Below are 12535 nucleotides of genomic sequence, written 5' to 3' on the forward strand. Positions count from 1 at the left end.
GTTGCTAGCGTACGTGTAATGGTCCTCGCTTAAAGTACATACTTGTATGACACGAGAGTTGTAACGTTAAATTGCGTTACCTTATTAATAAAAACGTGGAACGTTTTTATCGCCGCAAGAAAATTCCAATGAAGGAAAGAAGACACATGTGCGTGACGAAGAAAGTTATGAAGAGAAAGAGAGAGAGAGAGAGAGAGAGAGAAAGTGTATGTGTATGTGTGTGAGAAAAAGAAAGAAAAAGAGAGAGAGAGAAAGAGAGACAGAAACAATTGGAAAGACAAATTCGATGTAGGCTGAGAGAGGGAAGGAAAACGTGTTTGATTCGCATCTTTCGAGTACCCATTGTCCTCCTTCTTTCTTATCGAACAAAAAAAAAAACAAAAAAAAAACAAAGAAAGAAAAAGTTGTTGTTGTTGTTGTATGAGCGCGGGTATAGTGCAAACCGATAATTATATACTACGATGACGATGACTTCTAATATAACGAATATCGCGTCGAGATTAAGCATGCCAAGTCGTCAGAGTTATATGATAAGTTTCTTTGAATAATCTTGCGCTTTCTTTTTTCTATAAAGAATCAATGCATAATCATTAATTCTTTGGTCTTCTTCCTTCTTTTTCTTATTTCTTTTTTTTTCTCCCTTTTCTTTTCTTTTCTTTCCTTTTCTTTCCTTTCTCTCTTGTTAGTGTCCACGTGAAAATAACGAAGAAAAAGGGAAAAAAAAACTGACATAAGCGAGAAAATTCAACAAAAACACATAATGTTATTATAAACAATTAATTAATAAAAGACGAATCTTGTTTGTTGTTACTTGTGCTATTCCTCCACAACTTTCTTCTCTTTTATCTTTTTTCTTCCATTTTTTTTATTTCTTTCTTTTTTTTTTTTGATACTACATTTATGATGCGTCTCCTTTTTAAACGGGGTAGTAGAGAAGAAAAGGATTTGTTTTTTTTTTTTTAGTATTTCTCTCGACGTTACAGTATGTATACGAATTGTCAAAGTTGGCGATATTTTTTATTATATTTTTTTTTTTTTTTTCTTCATTGAAATATACATATCAATGAAACAAACGTATACACGATCGATGGAATACGTCCTATTTAATACGTTTATATCGATACATGTATTAAAGATGGGAAAGCTCTTGAAAAAGTTTCAAGATCAAGAAACCACGATCGTTATATTAATTGAAAAGTAACGATTTTACGATTTAACTGTCTTCTTCCCAAACGGTTTCCGTAAGGATAGCGATGTTATCCAATCCACGCATTGGTGCATATTCCAAAGTCCACATCAGGTTGGTAAATACAACTACACATAGATTAGACAAAATAAAGGATTAAACTTTAATGTACAAACACGTGATCTTAGCGATTTAATCGTAGGGAAAACATAGAAAATTAAAAAAGAAAGAAAAGAAAAAAAAAACATTTAACAAGATTTTTATTCGAGATACTCACGCATCTCTCCTTGATGTAAATCAGCAATAAGTTCAGGACAAGAACTATTGCACGGATTGATAGGTGTTAATCGCAATTGGGTGGCACCACGAAGCTGTGCCAAAGCTATCAAGCCAGAATCTAATTCGACTTTTTTATAACTAGGACTGTTATAATCCGAGGACATGAGAACCCAATTGAAGTGTGCCGGGGAGACCGTGCTCGATAGGAAGTAAGGTCTCTGATAATATTTTCTTAATACTTTGACGGCATTTATGTCACAATTTTGCCAATGAACAAACCATTTGGCAACTTCGGGCGAGTGTACTCGACGTAAAAAAGCCGCTAAATCGGACGAACCGGTTCGTAAATTAGACGTGAGAGCACATGGGACCGTTTCCATCAAACGTTCGTTCTCCAAGTAAAGCTAATTGAATGATTGAAAAATTGATTATACTATTTAAATGACTTTATAATTGGAACGTTCGATGAATTCTTTTTTTGTTTTGTTTTGTTTCGCTTTGTTCTACTCACGTGAGTTATATTATCGAACCAAAAGTAATCCGTATTCATAACCGCCCATGTGTCCATTGCATCGGTGATGATAGCTGGTGCATCACGACTAAGATAATTATCAACGAGGCTGCGATATCTTACGTCCGATAAACGATCAATCGTTTCAAGTGCTTCGCAAGTCTTCAAATTCATAAATATATGTAAGAATATATGAGAGTAGATATTTTCTTAATTTTTTTTCCCCTTCTTTTGCTCCTTTTTTTTTTTTTTTTTTTTTTTTTTACAATAGTCGTACAAATTACAGCTGCTAAAATTTTACCTACCACGCAATCTTCCTCCGTAATCGTATAATCATTGTAAAAGGGATTATTAATCATGCAATTTTCGTAATAAAGAGGTTGCCAGTTCCATATTGGTAATACTTTGATCAATAATAAACGGCTAAGAGCAGTAAAATGAGTCCCAACGAAATCAAGTTGGGCCGCCAGACAAGCCAATGTACCAAGCACAACGAGTATCAAAGTACCACGAAAAACGAGTTGCAACCATGAACGGCGCATTGCCGCTACCAATGGTTGACAAATTATATCCATTTCTTCCTCGGTAAAACCAGCTTGCTGACAATATCTGTAAACATAGATAATGGAGAATGAAAGATACACAGATTTTCTCTTTAGATTTTTAAACCATCATTTTTATTCTAATATATATATCATCGTTCTAATCCATGAGAATAAGTAACAAGAAATGTATTAGTAAAATTAATTACTTGTAAAATGAATTTAACTCGTCATCGATTAGTCTTAACTTCTCCGAATGGCTCATTTCGTGCTGCTCCTTCGCATACGCTTTACGCGGTTGTTTCACACACTTGCTACTCGACATTTTTATCGTTTTCTTTCACCAAGATCTTCGTATCTTCGAATTAACGCAATATTTCCCGATAAATCCAAAGAATTATCGAGGGGAAAAAGTGATAGAGAACTGTTGTAGTCGACGACGCCGAGCAAAACTGCATCCGTAGCGCACGCGCTTAATCTCTCTTTCTCTCTCTTTCTTACTCATCCCTTTGAAACGTGTATCGATTCTTAGCGAAACGCATGATATTGTCTACATGATATTAAAAAGAATTTTTCATCGGCTTTGATATAAAATTTGACATTTTTTTTTCTTTCATTCCATTCCGATTATAATTCTATTCATTTGATCATAATTACAGACATATTATTTTACTTAAATGTGATAAGAATGACAACAGATGATATAACAATGAAAATGTAAACGAATTAATTCAAGACAATATAATACAATTCTTTTTTCAATCTGTATTCACGTATTCGTTTACAATGACGCAATGCCATCATCAACTTCAATGCTAATCTATCTAATTTAACTTTTATGTATCTTTCATAATCTTCCGCAGTGAAGAAGTATTTACATTCTGAAATTAAAATATAATTATGTTAAAAAAAAAAAAAATACATCTCCAGGATTTATTTGTTAATCGAAAAAATAATTACCATTGCCTTCGCAAATAATATCTTGTTTTCTATAATATAAATATAGATCAAGTTCGCCTTTTTTTCTAGCAACTATTTTCCCAGCAGATAACAAGGTATATTTAGCTTTTAATACTAAATTGATGGAATTAATTAAACCATTAATCATTTGCAAGGATTGCCTTCCAATCATGTACTTCGGTAATTGATCGAACTCTTCCTCTTTAATCAAAGATATTTTTGGATATTCTGGTTCATTAAAAAGTGCCTTTTTACAATCTTTAATAGCAGACTTTTTAACATCTCCCATATCATTAAAGTCTACATTTTCTTGCTTGTTTTTGTTAGCAGTTGACGCATGAGAAGAAATAGTGACAGAACATGCGTCATTAATAGATTGCATTGACTCACTCTTGTTATTATTTGCATATGCCGTTAACAATTCTTCAGGGACATTTTTATACATGTCTATTATTTTCTCATTCAAATTTTGATATAACAATATCATCTTCTATATATAGAAATGTATAAATAACACAATTTATCTAATATATCTATATAATTTTTAAAAATATATTCTATCTCACTTACCTTTGAAGAATCATTGTTTTCCTTCAATTGATCTAAATACTTTCTTAAAATACAAATTCCACTTGAAATATCAAGAATAGAATCTCGAACAAACACTAGGATCTCCTTTAAATTGTTTCTACCTGTAAATATAATTATAAAAAAAAAAACTATTTTTTATAAATATGATCAACTATACTTTATAATTATTACAATAAATTTGCATTACTCTTTATGAATGTTGTTTCCATTTGAAGTCGATCAAGTATTTCACATTGGCTTTCAATCAGGTTCTCTATACTTAATTCACATTCCATTTTGATAAAGAGTCAAAATACCTTCTCATAAAAATAACGAATATGTTAAAAAATTTGAATTTCCCAGAGCTAGTAGTAATGAGATAGATAAGAAAGGTAGACATTGCATTATAAATTGTTTTATGATGAAATAAAACATACCGATAGATGGCAGTAATCATTTATTTGTATGAGCTTTTCGTGGACAATCCATTATGTAGAAAGAAACTTTACACATCAAGCAATAATTGTGATATATTTATTTAACTTTGTCAGGTACACAGTAGTTTAATCAGACTATCACTGTCAACAACTACGGCTATGGTCACATGAAAAATCCAAGAAAGAATGAATGATTTCTTTTTTATTTCCGACATTTCTGTCGTCTCTTTCATTTTCGTCGCTTTGTCAAACTCACTTTGTTTGGTTGGTTTACACGTGCGTGTTTGGTGGCGCCAAAGCGTGTCAGTTATGTGTCTGCGCCGAAAGAGGCGTAACAATCGCAACGAGGTTACCACATTTGTCCAAAAATGTTATTAATAATGTAACATTCTAAAGGACATATGATTAAAAAAAAAATTATTTGGAATATATAATTATTCATTTCTAAAAACTATCCATATTTATTCCAATGGAAAGTAATCAAAACTAATTGAAAAAAATGAACATCTATTAAATAATGCTTCACGCGATGCTAGCGCCACCATTTGACGAAATGACCAGTGTTACATACTTGCGAAGAATAATTTTAAATTACGCGATACGTGATAACAGTAGGAACAACGTACGCTTAATAGAGATGATTTTTATCTCTTCGTATTGCTTCAAATTCGTGAGGAATATTCACAAAAACAATTTTTTTATCGTTGCAGACAATAAAGTTCCAAACTTTTTTTACAAACGAGCTAAAATAATGTATTCAAGTAACCATTAATAACGAATATTGAATTGTAGATTGAATCAACAATTATCTAGTTTGATTTAATTAAAAATAAAATATCTATCGTTAATAATTCAGTTCAATTTATTTATTTATTATTTTGTTGAATTAATTTCAAGTTTTTATATAAATATGTATATATATATATAATATATTAATATTACGGTTATTTTGTTACATTGTAGCTAATTGAGACTGATGAGAATAAGTATTAACACTATTTAAATATCATAAAAAAAATATCGCGTTATTTTATATGCAATAGGATGTTAATATTTAAAGCACTATGAAGTTGTTAGTTTTTATTCCACAAACTTTCCACGCCGAAAAATCTGGCTATGTATTTGGTAAAATTATATACGATAAACATAGAGATATGAAAAAATATTACATTGTTGATATATGTGAAAAAGATATAAATGAAATAAACAAGTCTGTTAACCTTATTGGTTATTATTATAATACCAATCGTATTATTGAAAATGTAGATAGAAAGTACGTAGACTGGATAGATATTTCTCTTACCACAGTAAACTCAACATCTAATGTTGATTATAATTACTGCGTAGAAAATATTATTAGTAATAACAGAAAAATTTGTTTATCGTCTTGTTCTATTATCATAATAATCTATGATTTGTTAGCATTACAAGGGACCGAATTGTTGGTTGCTAAAACAACATCCAATGATCATTTTTATGAGCTTATGAAAATATTGCAAACGGAAGAAGTTAAATATAGTATAAAAATGAAATCTAAATTTGTTTCTTTAAAGGAAACTATTATTCATTATAATACATATTTATGTTTGATTCCAATTCTTTTTTTTCTTAAAATCACAAATAATTTATTACCAATATTAAAATATTCATCATTGGGTTTACATTTAAATGAATGGTTAGAAAATGTTAAATGGGTCCTGATAAATATAATACAAAAGAAAAGGATTACCTTAAAAACGGGCAGTTATATTTTTGCTACAATTATAGACATTTTATTTGGTGTAATAATTTTAAAATTATCATTATGTTACTTTAATGATATATCACCTTCTGAAGTATTATTAAAGAATGCAGAGGCAAGTGTTTATCATTACACACGTATATTATTTTATCTTTTTGATACATTATATACATATATATTATATTAAACTTGCAGAAAGTAGTGGAATCATTGAAAAATTTGATTCAATATCTAATGGGTGCTCCAGCTGGCTTAAAATTAAATTATGCATTTAATAATATGCTTGGAAAATTTTTTCTATATCATATACACCTATGGTGGACATTTTTGATATTTGTAACACCTGTAATGGATTTTGCATTTGAAGTATTATTATTATTTGGAAGGCTTGGTATTACTTTTCAAATATCAATAGCCTCTGATCTTTTAGCACTTATTAGTTTCCATACATATTGTATTTATGTTTATGCAGCAAGGTATGAAAGTATTCATTTATCAATACACTCGTACAATTATGAATTTTATAAAGGAAATAACTATTATAATGGACATTGCAGGCTCTTTAATATTCAATTAAATGCTCTCATATCTCTATCTAGACTGTTTTTGGGGAAGAAAAAAAATCCTTTAAGAGAAAGAGTGGATTCTTGTCAATACAAACCAGATCAACTATTTGTGGGTACTTTATTATTTACCATTCTCCTATTTCTTGCACCGACAACATGGGTATATTATACAGTTTTTACTACGGTAAATAAATGATTTTTATTAGTGTTATTATTTCGCTAGTGATTACTAATATTTTGATATTTATACAATTCAGTTTAGACTTTTGCTGACTGGCTTTAGTGGACTTCTAGCTAGATTAAGATTTTATTTTCAAGTTACACCTGTCTATGCATTTATTAGATGGTTATTTAATTCTTATTGCACACGTAGTAAGTAATTAATAATATTTATACTTATATTGTATAATAACATACATTTGGTTTCAAAAATTTTGTTAATATTTGAAATTTTAGATAGCATTTATATTAAATTACATTCACAACAGTCAAAGAATAATATGACAATAACTTTATGGATGACAATGGTCAAATCTTCATGGGGTCGAACATGGAAAAGCTGTATTATAGACACCATAGCTTATCAACCATCTATTAAATGGAGTGAAATATTGAACAGTATAATATGGGGACGATTAATATATCCATTGTAGTACAATTGCCTATTGGAAAAACCAAATCAATATAAAGTCCAATATGTAATAAGGAAATTTTTACTATTTTATATGTTTGTTAAACAGAAAATCCTTCCGAGTTTATTGGAATAAATCTATTTATATAAGTTCAATAATTAACTATTTATTTAATTGATAATTTAAGAAAAAAAAGAAATAATATATAATTGAATGAATCAAAGAATTCAATTACATATAAAAACTGATTACTACAATACAATATTTACAGTTATAATCTCTTGGAAGATAGTGCAGTTGTTTTGTTAATATTAGGTACAAGTTCTGACAGCGGTTTATTAAGAGATAGATCTATATCGTTCTCTTCTCTTAAAATAAAGAAATAAATCATAAAAATGATTATACTAATTGTTATAACATTAGATTCATATGGATGTCTTTTAGATTGAGGTTGACGCGTTTGGGAAGCAAGCCAAATTGATGCTTTTGATGTAGAATATTTGATAGGTTCGTTTGAACATTCATCATCTACAATTTTTTCTTTCGATGATGCTTTCCTATTGCTTGAAAGGAGTATGTTGTAAAGATTTGTCTGTCTGAAATCCAAAGTTTTCTTAAATTATACATATATATATATATATATATATATATATATATATATATATATAAACACAAAAAAAACTACTTAAATAACTACATAAAAAGAAATTAATTAAATGAAACTATAATTTTCAAATCATTAAATAATAGAACTTTGATAACATATAACAACTCGAAATATACAAGAAATAGTAGATGATAATCTTTAGTTAATGTTCGAAGAATTTATCAAAAAATACGTTAATAAAATTAATCAATTTGATCTCATAATGCTTTTAATACTTCATTCAATGTCATTTTATTTGAAATCAAATATAAAAAAAAACAATGTTTATCACTCATTATATATACTTTCATAACCTCTACGTATGTACGTCGTTAATAAAAACAAATACAATATAATTACCTCGATGAAAAAATCTTTTTGGATTGATTCTGAAAGCTTACTTTTACAAATTGTATTAACATTTTGATAATACTTTATGATTTCTTTGATCAATGAATTGATTATTTTAGTATTTTATTAAAATTTATAATACTGACGTAAGTTCTTTGTAAATGTCCTGTTATAAATTATATGTATATATGTATGTTTAATGTTATATTAATACTTAACATATCTTAGCGAATTATTTACGTAATAATATATGAACATATATAAATGTCATATACATATAAATTATAATTGTTTGAGAAGTTCGTAGTTTTTCTTAATTGGATTGTGGAGAATTAAAGAACATGAACAACGCACATGCGCTAACGCAAGGTATGTATATTATATATATATTCTGAATGCACAACACATGAATACATCCAAGGAAAAAGTCGTTGGCACATGCTGCGGCAACCTATCTCGAATCTCCGCATGGCACTAATACATTTTATCGCAAATAATCCTTTAATTACTATTTCAAAATAATTATCAATTCGTATTATCTTCTTTTCTAACCCGTGCTCAGCTTATTCGTATACAATCTAATTGTTTTATCATCGTACAAATATGGGCTTCGAGAATACGTCAGATTTTGGGGTTAGAAAATCTAAATCGCGAAAGCGTACGAAAATCCGAAAGAATATATTGGAAGGTAAAATAGTATTACTAATGAATTTGTAAATGTGACATTTGTTAATTATATTTTTTTTTTAACATAGTAATGTAATAGGTTTCGGAAAAAAAGTTAAGTGCCTCGTGTCTTCAAATAATATTATTGCAGAAAAAATGTAGAAAATGTGTATATATATATATATAAAAATATACATACATATATGTATATATACACGCGCTAAAGTTTGATTTAAAAGAAAAATTACAAGAAATGAAAATAACTATTTTGTTATATTTTAATTGAAAAAAAAAGAGAAAGAGAGAAAATAAAGATGATATAAGATGTATTCGAATTTTTTTACACATCGTTTTCACATTGTAATGAATTTAATGAAAAAATTTGTTTATTTTTTCATTTCGTATTTTAATTAATTATCGAATTATGATGATAGAGATATTGGATATATTGTTAATGTTTCAAAAGTATTAAATTATGCATCTTTTTTTTTTTTTATATATGTAAGCAGTTTTTTATATCCAACATCATGTAACATAGACAATTAATATGTCTGTTTATTGACAGATAAGAAATCTCAAGTAAATTCTGACACAAATATTATAAAGAATGACGATGATGAAACAGGAGAATCGAATGAAACTCTTTTGGAGAGAACACAACAAAGGACAAGTAAACGCAAAATTAATGGTAAAATTTCTAAAAATGGTCTTAATCATAAAGTGACAAAAAGCAAAATAGGAGAAACTGGTAGCACTGATATATTGGAAAAAGATTCAAGTGATACTGAATTATTGATAGAGGAAAAAATATCAAAACGTCGAAAACGTGGAAGGTGAAAGAAATTATATTTAAATTGTAATACATAATAATATTATTTATTGGAAGATTGTCTAACATAATTTATCCTATTAGTACTGCACTTGTTGAAAGTAATAATGGAAGTACAGGAGACTTAAATACTAAAGTTCCTGAAGAAAAAGAAGCAAAAGAAACGGAAACACCTTCAAAACGAAGAATAAAAAGAGAAAAGGCTGAACAAAGAGAAGCAGAAAAGCGGGAAGCTACTAAAATAGAAGCAACTCAAAAAGCATTGACTTATGTCAGAAAGGTATAAATTGGAGCGGTATGAAGTAATGGATTGTATTAACAGATTGTTTTTTTATTTCGTGATTTTTGCTTCTAGTGGAAATATTCAAGAAGTGAATGGAAATTTGAAAAAATAAGACAAATATGGTTAATGGACAATTTACTTGATGATACTCTAATCCCCGATGAAGTATTTCCAATAGTATTAGAGTACTTTGAAGGTTGTAAAGGTATGGCTAGAGAACAACTTTTGAAGAAAGGTATGGATGTTGTACGGATTGCAGAAGAAAATGTAGAAAAGAGAGATGAGACTGTAGAATCTATATCATATAAGAGAGCTAGATTACTTTTACAAGCATTACCAACTGAAACATAATAAATACTAGCTTATATCAAATGAAGAATTAATTTAAAAGAATTTTAATTATTGAGAAACGATTGAATGAATTGAAATCATTCAAGATATTCATAATGTCAGGATAATAATTACTTGTATTTGTACCAGTTGAATAATAATTATGATAAATATATAATACTTTAAAGTGAACAACAAATGAATTATGTAAGATACGGGTTTAATTGACTAATGAGATCAAACATTAGTATTTTGTGTTCTAATTTATATAAATTATTATCGATAAATGTTTATATACTAAAACTTATATCGCTGTAAATGTTCCTGTTATATCTATCTCCTTGAACGTATATAAAAATATAAAATTGTATGTTACATCATAAATAAATTTCAAATTTATTCCATTCTACATTATTTCAGATGAGTTTAAATTAAATTTGAACGAAGAAGATAAAACAAAATGGTCTAATGATAAAATCAATTTTTATATTAAAAGAGAAAGCTTTTTATTTAATAATTCAAAACTTTTTAATTCTTTTACATATAATTATTGTAAAGTAAAATACATAATATAATTTTTTTTATACAACTCCAAACTATAAAAGTTTGATTAAAAGATATATTACACATTCCATCTATTATTTGTAGCAACATATTATTTTTTTTTTTTTTCTTAAAAAAATTAACACTTATACATTTCTACTTGGATATAAATGATAAATAAAAAGATATAATGACAGAGTGTAGAAAAATCATTAAAAATTGTTTAGATATTATTAATATTCTAAATTATGAAAATTTATTCTGCCTTTTAATTATTTTATTTTTTTTATAATACATAGTAATATTGAATAAATATATTGCCACATATTGAAGATAATATTACAAAAATATATTTAAGATAAATGATACATATTAAAACGAATTACAATTTTTACTGCAATTTCTTTGCATTAAAAAAGAAAAAGAAAAGAACAGAAAAAAAAACAGACCAAGTTGAAAAGTATGTATGTACTATTTTTTTTTTTTTAAATATATAACATGTGCCACAGCTACAAAAAGTACAACAGGATCATACTATATGTAACACTATATTGTACTATTCTGCATATTTGTTAACGAATTGTCTAAGTTTATCTGTATCCTGTAAACCAACAACTCTTTCCAAGACTTTTCCATCCTTCATTGCAATTAAGACAGGAACGCTGCCAACCTAAATCAAGTATTAAATGCCTGATAAGAAATTAAACAATGATAAATACTAATTGTTTGTAGAAATATATAAAAATAAGGAAATGAATTACTAACTTCATAATCAAGTGCAAGATCACTGTTTTCATCAATGTCAACCTTAGCCAAAAGTACTTTTCCCTGTTTCTCTGCGATCACTGATTCTAAACGAGGAGTCAACATGCGGCATGGATTACACCACCTACAGAAAGACGAATGTTTTTCATAGTCCAATTAGTTTTTATCTTACAAAGAAATAAAAAAAAAAAAAAAAAAAAAAAAAGAAAAGAAAAGAAAAAAAAACCAGATTTGTAACTTAGGTAATATCATTATTTATTTATTATTACTCACGTCGCGAAAAAATCGACGATCACAGGCACTTTAGAATTTTTCACGCGTTCATCAAAATCTTTTGGATCTTGAATCTTGAAAGTCGCCGATAGTGCACGTTCTTGTGCTGGTGCATTCGCAAAATTCCTTACGTTGAAACTCTTACGAACAGCTCTGATACCAACGCGCAACATTTTGTTCACTTTTTAATAACGAAGTTGATGATCGACGTTTATTTGTAAATATAATTACTTGCAATGTTTAAAAAATCTTATAATCGATTTGGCGCGTAATAAATTATTTCCTGTGGGTTACTGTTTACTCCTCTTTTCTTTTTCGTACTACGATTTCGAACGAATGTGCAACGGGACAAAATGGTTATTTCAATGAATAATCATAAAGTATAGATGGCGTATTCGGTTTACGATAAGAATCAAAGAAAACAA

The 12535-nt window shown here is 28.0% G+C and overlaps 6 protein-coding genes across 9 annotated transcripts; 2 read left to right on the forward strand and 4 right to left on the reverse strand.

The window, feature by feature from the left end:
• Window positions 1–954: 954 nt before the first annotated feature.
• On the reverse strand, window positions 955–2868 carry LOC118447726 (uncharacterized). Its single transcript, XM_035880028.2, has 5 exons — window positions 2728–2868; window positions 2282–2585; window positions 1977–2138; window positions 1464–1869; window positions 955–1314 (listed from the first exon to the last, which is right to left on the reverse strand). The coding sequence occupies exons 1-5, from the start codon at window positions 2841–2843 to the stop codon at window positions 1214–1216; spliced, it is 1089 nt and encodes a 362-aa protein (XP_035735921.1). The 5' UTR covers window positions 2844–2868; the 3' UTR covers window positions 955–1213.
• Window positions 2869–3244: 376 nt separating this feature from the next.
• Window positions 3245–4661, reverse strand: LOC118447733 (uncharacterized). 2 transcript variants are annotated; one of them, XM_085658692.1, is made up of 5 exons: window positions 4486–4661; window positions 4257–4413; window positions 4049–4170; window positions 3479–3968; window positions 3245–3399 (listed from the first exon to the last, which is right to left on the reverse strand). In XM_085658692.1, exons 2-5 carry the CDS (start codon window positions 4342–4344, stop codon window positions 3245–3247), a joined length of 855 nt encoding a protein of 284 aa, XP_085514818.1. In that variant the 5' UTR covers window positions 4345–4413; window positions 4486–4661. The 2 variants fall into 2 exon arrangements, with proteins under 2 accessions (XP_085514818.1, XP_035735932.1); XM_035880039.2 differs by having other exon boundaries at window positions 4257–4365; window positions 4486–4658.
• Window positions 4662–4719: 58 nt separating this feature from the next.
• Window positions 4720–7445, forward strand: PIG-Q (phosphatidylinositol glycan anchor biosynthesis class Q). Its single transcript, XM_035887664.2, has 5 exons — window positions 4720–6341; window positions 6422–6702; window positions 6784–6976; window positions 7050–7164; window positions 7249–7445. Exons 1-5 carry the CDS (start codon window positions 5550–5552, stop codon window positions 7443–7445), a joined length of 1578 nt encoding a protein of 525 aa, XP_035743557.2. The 5' UTR covers window positions 4720–5549.
• Window positions 7173–8573, reverse strand: LOC118447744 (uncharacterized). The gene is made up of 2 exons (XM_035880049.2): window positions 8431–8573; window positions 7173–8020 (listed from the first exon to the last, which is right to left on the reverse strand). The coding sequence occupies exons 1-2, from the start codon at window positions 8490–8492 to the stop codon at window positions 7696–7698; spliced, it is 387 nt and encodes a 128-aa protein (XP_035735942.1). The 5' UTR covers window positions 8493–8573; the 3' UTR covers window positions 7173–7695.
• Window positions 8449–10776, forward strand: LOC146872825 (uncharacterized). 3 transcript variants are annotated; one of them, XM_085658694.1, is made up of 5 exons: window positions 8449–8567; window positions 8650–8790; window positions 9653–9920; window positions 10001–10196; window positions 10272–10776. In XM_085658694.1, the coding sequence occupies exons 2-5, from the start codon at window positions 8763–8765 to the stop codon at window positions 10548–10550; spliced, it is 771 nt and encodes a 256-aa protein (XP_085514820.1). In that variant the 5' UTR covers window positions 8449–8567; window positions 8650–8762; the 3' UTR covers window positions 10551–10776. The 3 variants fall into 3 exon arrangements, with proteins under 3 accessions (XP_085514820.1, XP_085514821.1, XP_085514819.1); XM_085658695.1 differs by having other exon boundaries at window positions 8485–8567; window positions 8722–8790; XM_085658693.1 differs by lacking the exons at window positions 8449–8567; window positions 8650–8790 and adding an exon at window positions 8814–9109 and having other exon boundaries at window positions 10272–10775.
• Window positions 10777–11010: 234 nt separating this feature from the next.
• LOC118449257 (thioredoxin, mitochondrial) lies at window positions 11011–12483 on the reverse strand. The gene is made up of 3 exons (XM_035883633.2): window positions 12111–12483; window positions 11838–11961; window positions 11011–11742 (listed from the first exon to the last, which is right to left on the reverse strand). Exons 1-3 carry the CDS (start codon window positions 12281–12283, stop codon window positions 11629–11631), a joined length of 411 nt encoding a protein of 136 aa, XP_035739526.1. The 5' UTR covers window positions 12284–12483; the 3' UTR covers window positions 11011–11628.
• Window positions 12484–12535: the final 52 nt, after the last annotated feature.

Source organism: Vespa mandarinia, chromosome 8, assembly GCF_050613455.1.
Source record: "Vespa mandarinia isolate Hongniang chromosome 8, ASM5061345v1, whole genome shotgun sequence".
Taxonomy (NCBI): Eukaryota; Metazoa; Arthropoda; class Insecta; order Hymenoptera; family Vespidae; genus Vespa; species Vespa mandarinia.

Excerpts from the sequence above, each read along its gene's own strand:
- LOC118447726 (XM_035880028.2), bottom strand. The coding sequence starts at position 2,843 with ATGTCGAGTAGCAAGTGTGTGAAACAACCGCGTAAAGCGTATGCGAAG. Across the intron at positions 2,139-2,281 it reads TTACGGAGGAAGATTGCGTG|ACTTGCGAAGCACTTGAAAC; the intron begins GTAGGTAAAATT and ends ATGAATTTGAAG. Across the intron at positions 1,315-1,463 it reads TTTACATCAAGGAGAGATGC|TTGTATTTACCAACCTGATG; the intron begins GTGAGTATCTCG and ends ATCTATGTGTAG.
- LOC118447733 (XM_085658692.1), bottom strand. The coding sequence starts at position 4,344 with ATGGAATGTGAATTAAGTATAGAGAACCTGATTGAAAGCCAATGTGAA. Across the intron at positions 4,171-4,256 it reads GGAAACAACATTCATAAAGA|GTAGAAACAATTTAAAGGAG; the intron begins GTAATGCAAATT and ends TTATATTTACAG. Across the intron at positions 3,400-3,478 it reads TATTATTTGCGAAGGCAATG|AATGTAAATACTTCTTCACT; the intron begins GTAATTATTTTT and ends TTTTAATTTCAG.
- PIG-Q (XM_035887664.2), top strand. The coding sequence starts at position 5,550 with ATGAAGTTGTTAGTTTTTATTCCACAAACTTTCCACGCCGAAAAATCT. Across the intron at positions 6,342-6,421 it reads TATTATTAAAGAATGCAGAG|AAAGTAGTGGAATCATTGAA; the intron begins GCAAGTGTTTAT and ends TTAAACTTGCAG. Across the intron at positions 7,165-7,248 it reads TAATTCTTATTGCACACGTA|ATAGCATTTATATTAAATTA; the intron begins GTAAGTAATTAA and ends TTGAAATTTTAG.
- LOC118449257 (XM_035883633.2), bottom strand. The coding sequence starts at position 12,283 with ATGTTGCGCGTTGGTATCAGAGCTGTTCGTAAGAGTTTCAACGTAAGG. Across the intron at positions 11,962-12,110 it reads ATCGTCGATTTTTTCGCGAC|GTGGTGTAATCCATGCCGCA; the intron begins GTGAGTAATAAT and ends GTCTTTCTGTAG. Across the intron at positions 11,743-11,837 it reads ATCTTGCACTTGATTATGAA|GTTGGCAGCGTTCCTGTCTT; the intron begins GTTAGTAATTCA and ends TACTTGATTTAG.
- LOC118447744 (XM_035880049.2), bottom strand. The coding sequence starts at position 8,492 with ATGTTAATACAATTTGTAAAAGTAAGCTTTCAGAATCAATCCAAAAAG. Across the intron at positions 8,021-8,430 it reads AAAAAGATTTTTTCATCGAG|ACAGACAAATCTTTACAACA; the intron begins GTAATTATATTG and ends TTTGGATTTCAG.
- LOC146872825 (XM_085658693.1), top strand. The coding sequence starts at position 9,025 with ATGGGCTTCGAGAATACGTCAGATTTTGGGGTTAGAAAATCTAAATCG. Across the intron at positions 9,921-10,000 it reads AAACGTCGAAAACGTGGAAG|TACTGCACTTGTTGAAAGTA; the intron begins GTGAAAGAAATT and ends TTATCCTATTAG. Across the intron at positions 10,197-10,271 it reads CATTGACTTATGTCAGAAAG|TGGAAATATTCAAGAAGTGA; the intron begins GTATAAATTGGA and ends TTTTGCTTCTAG.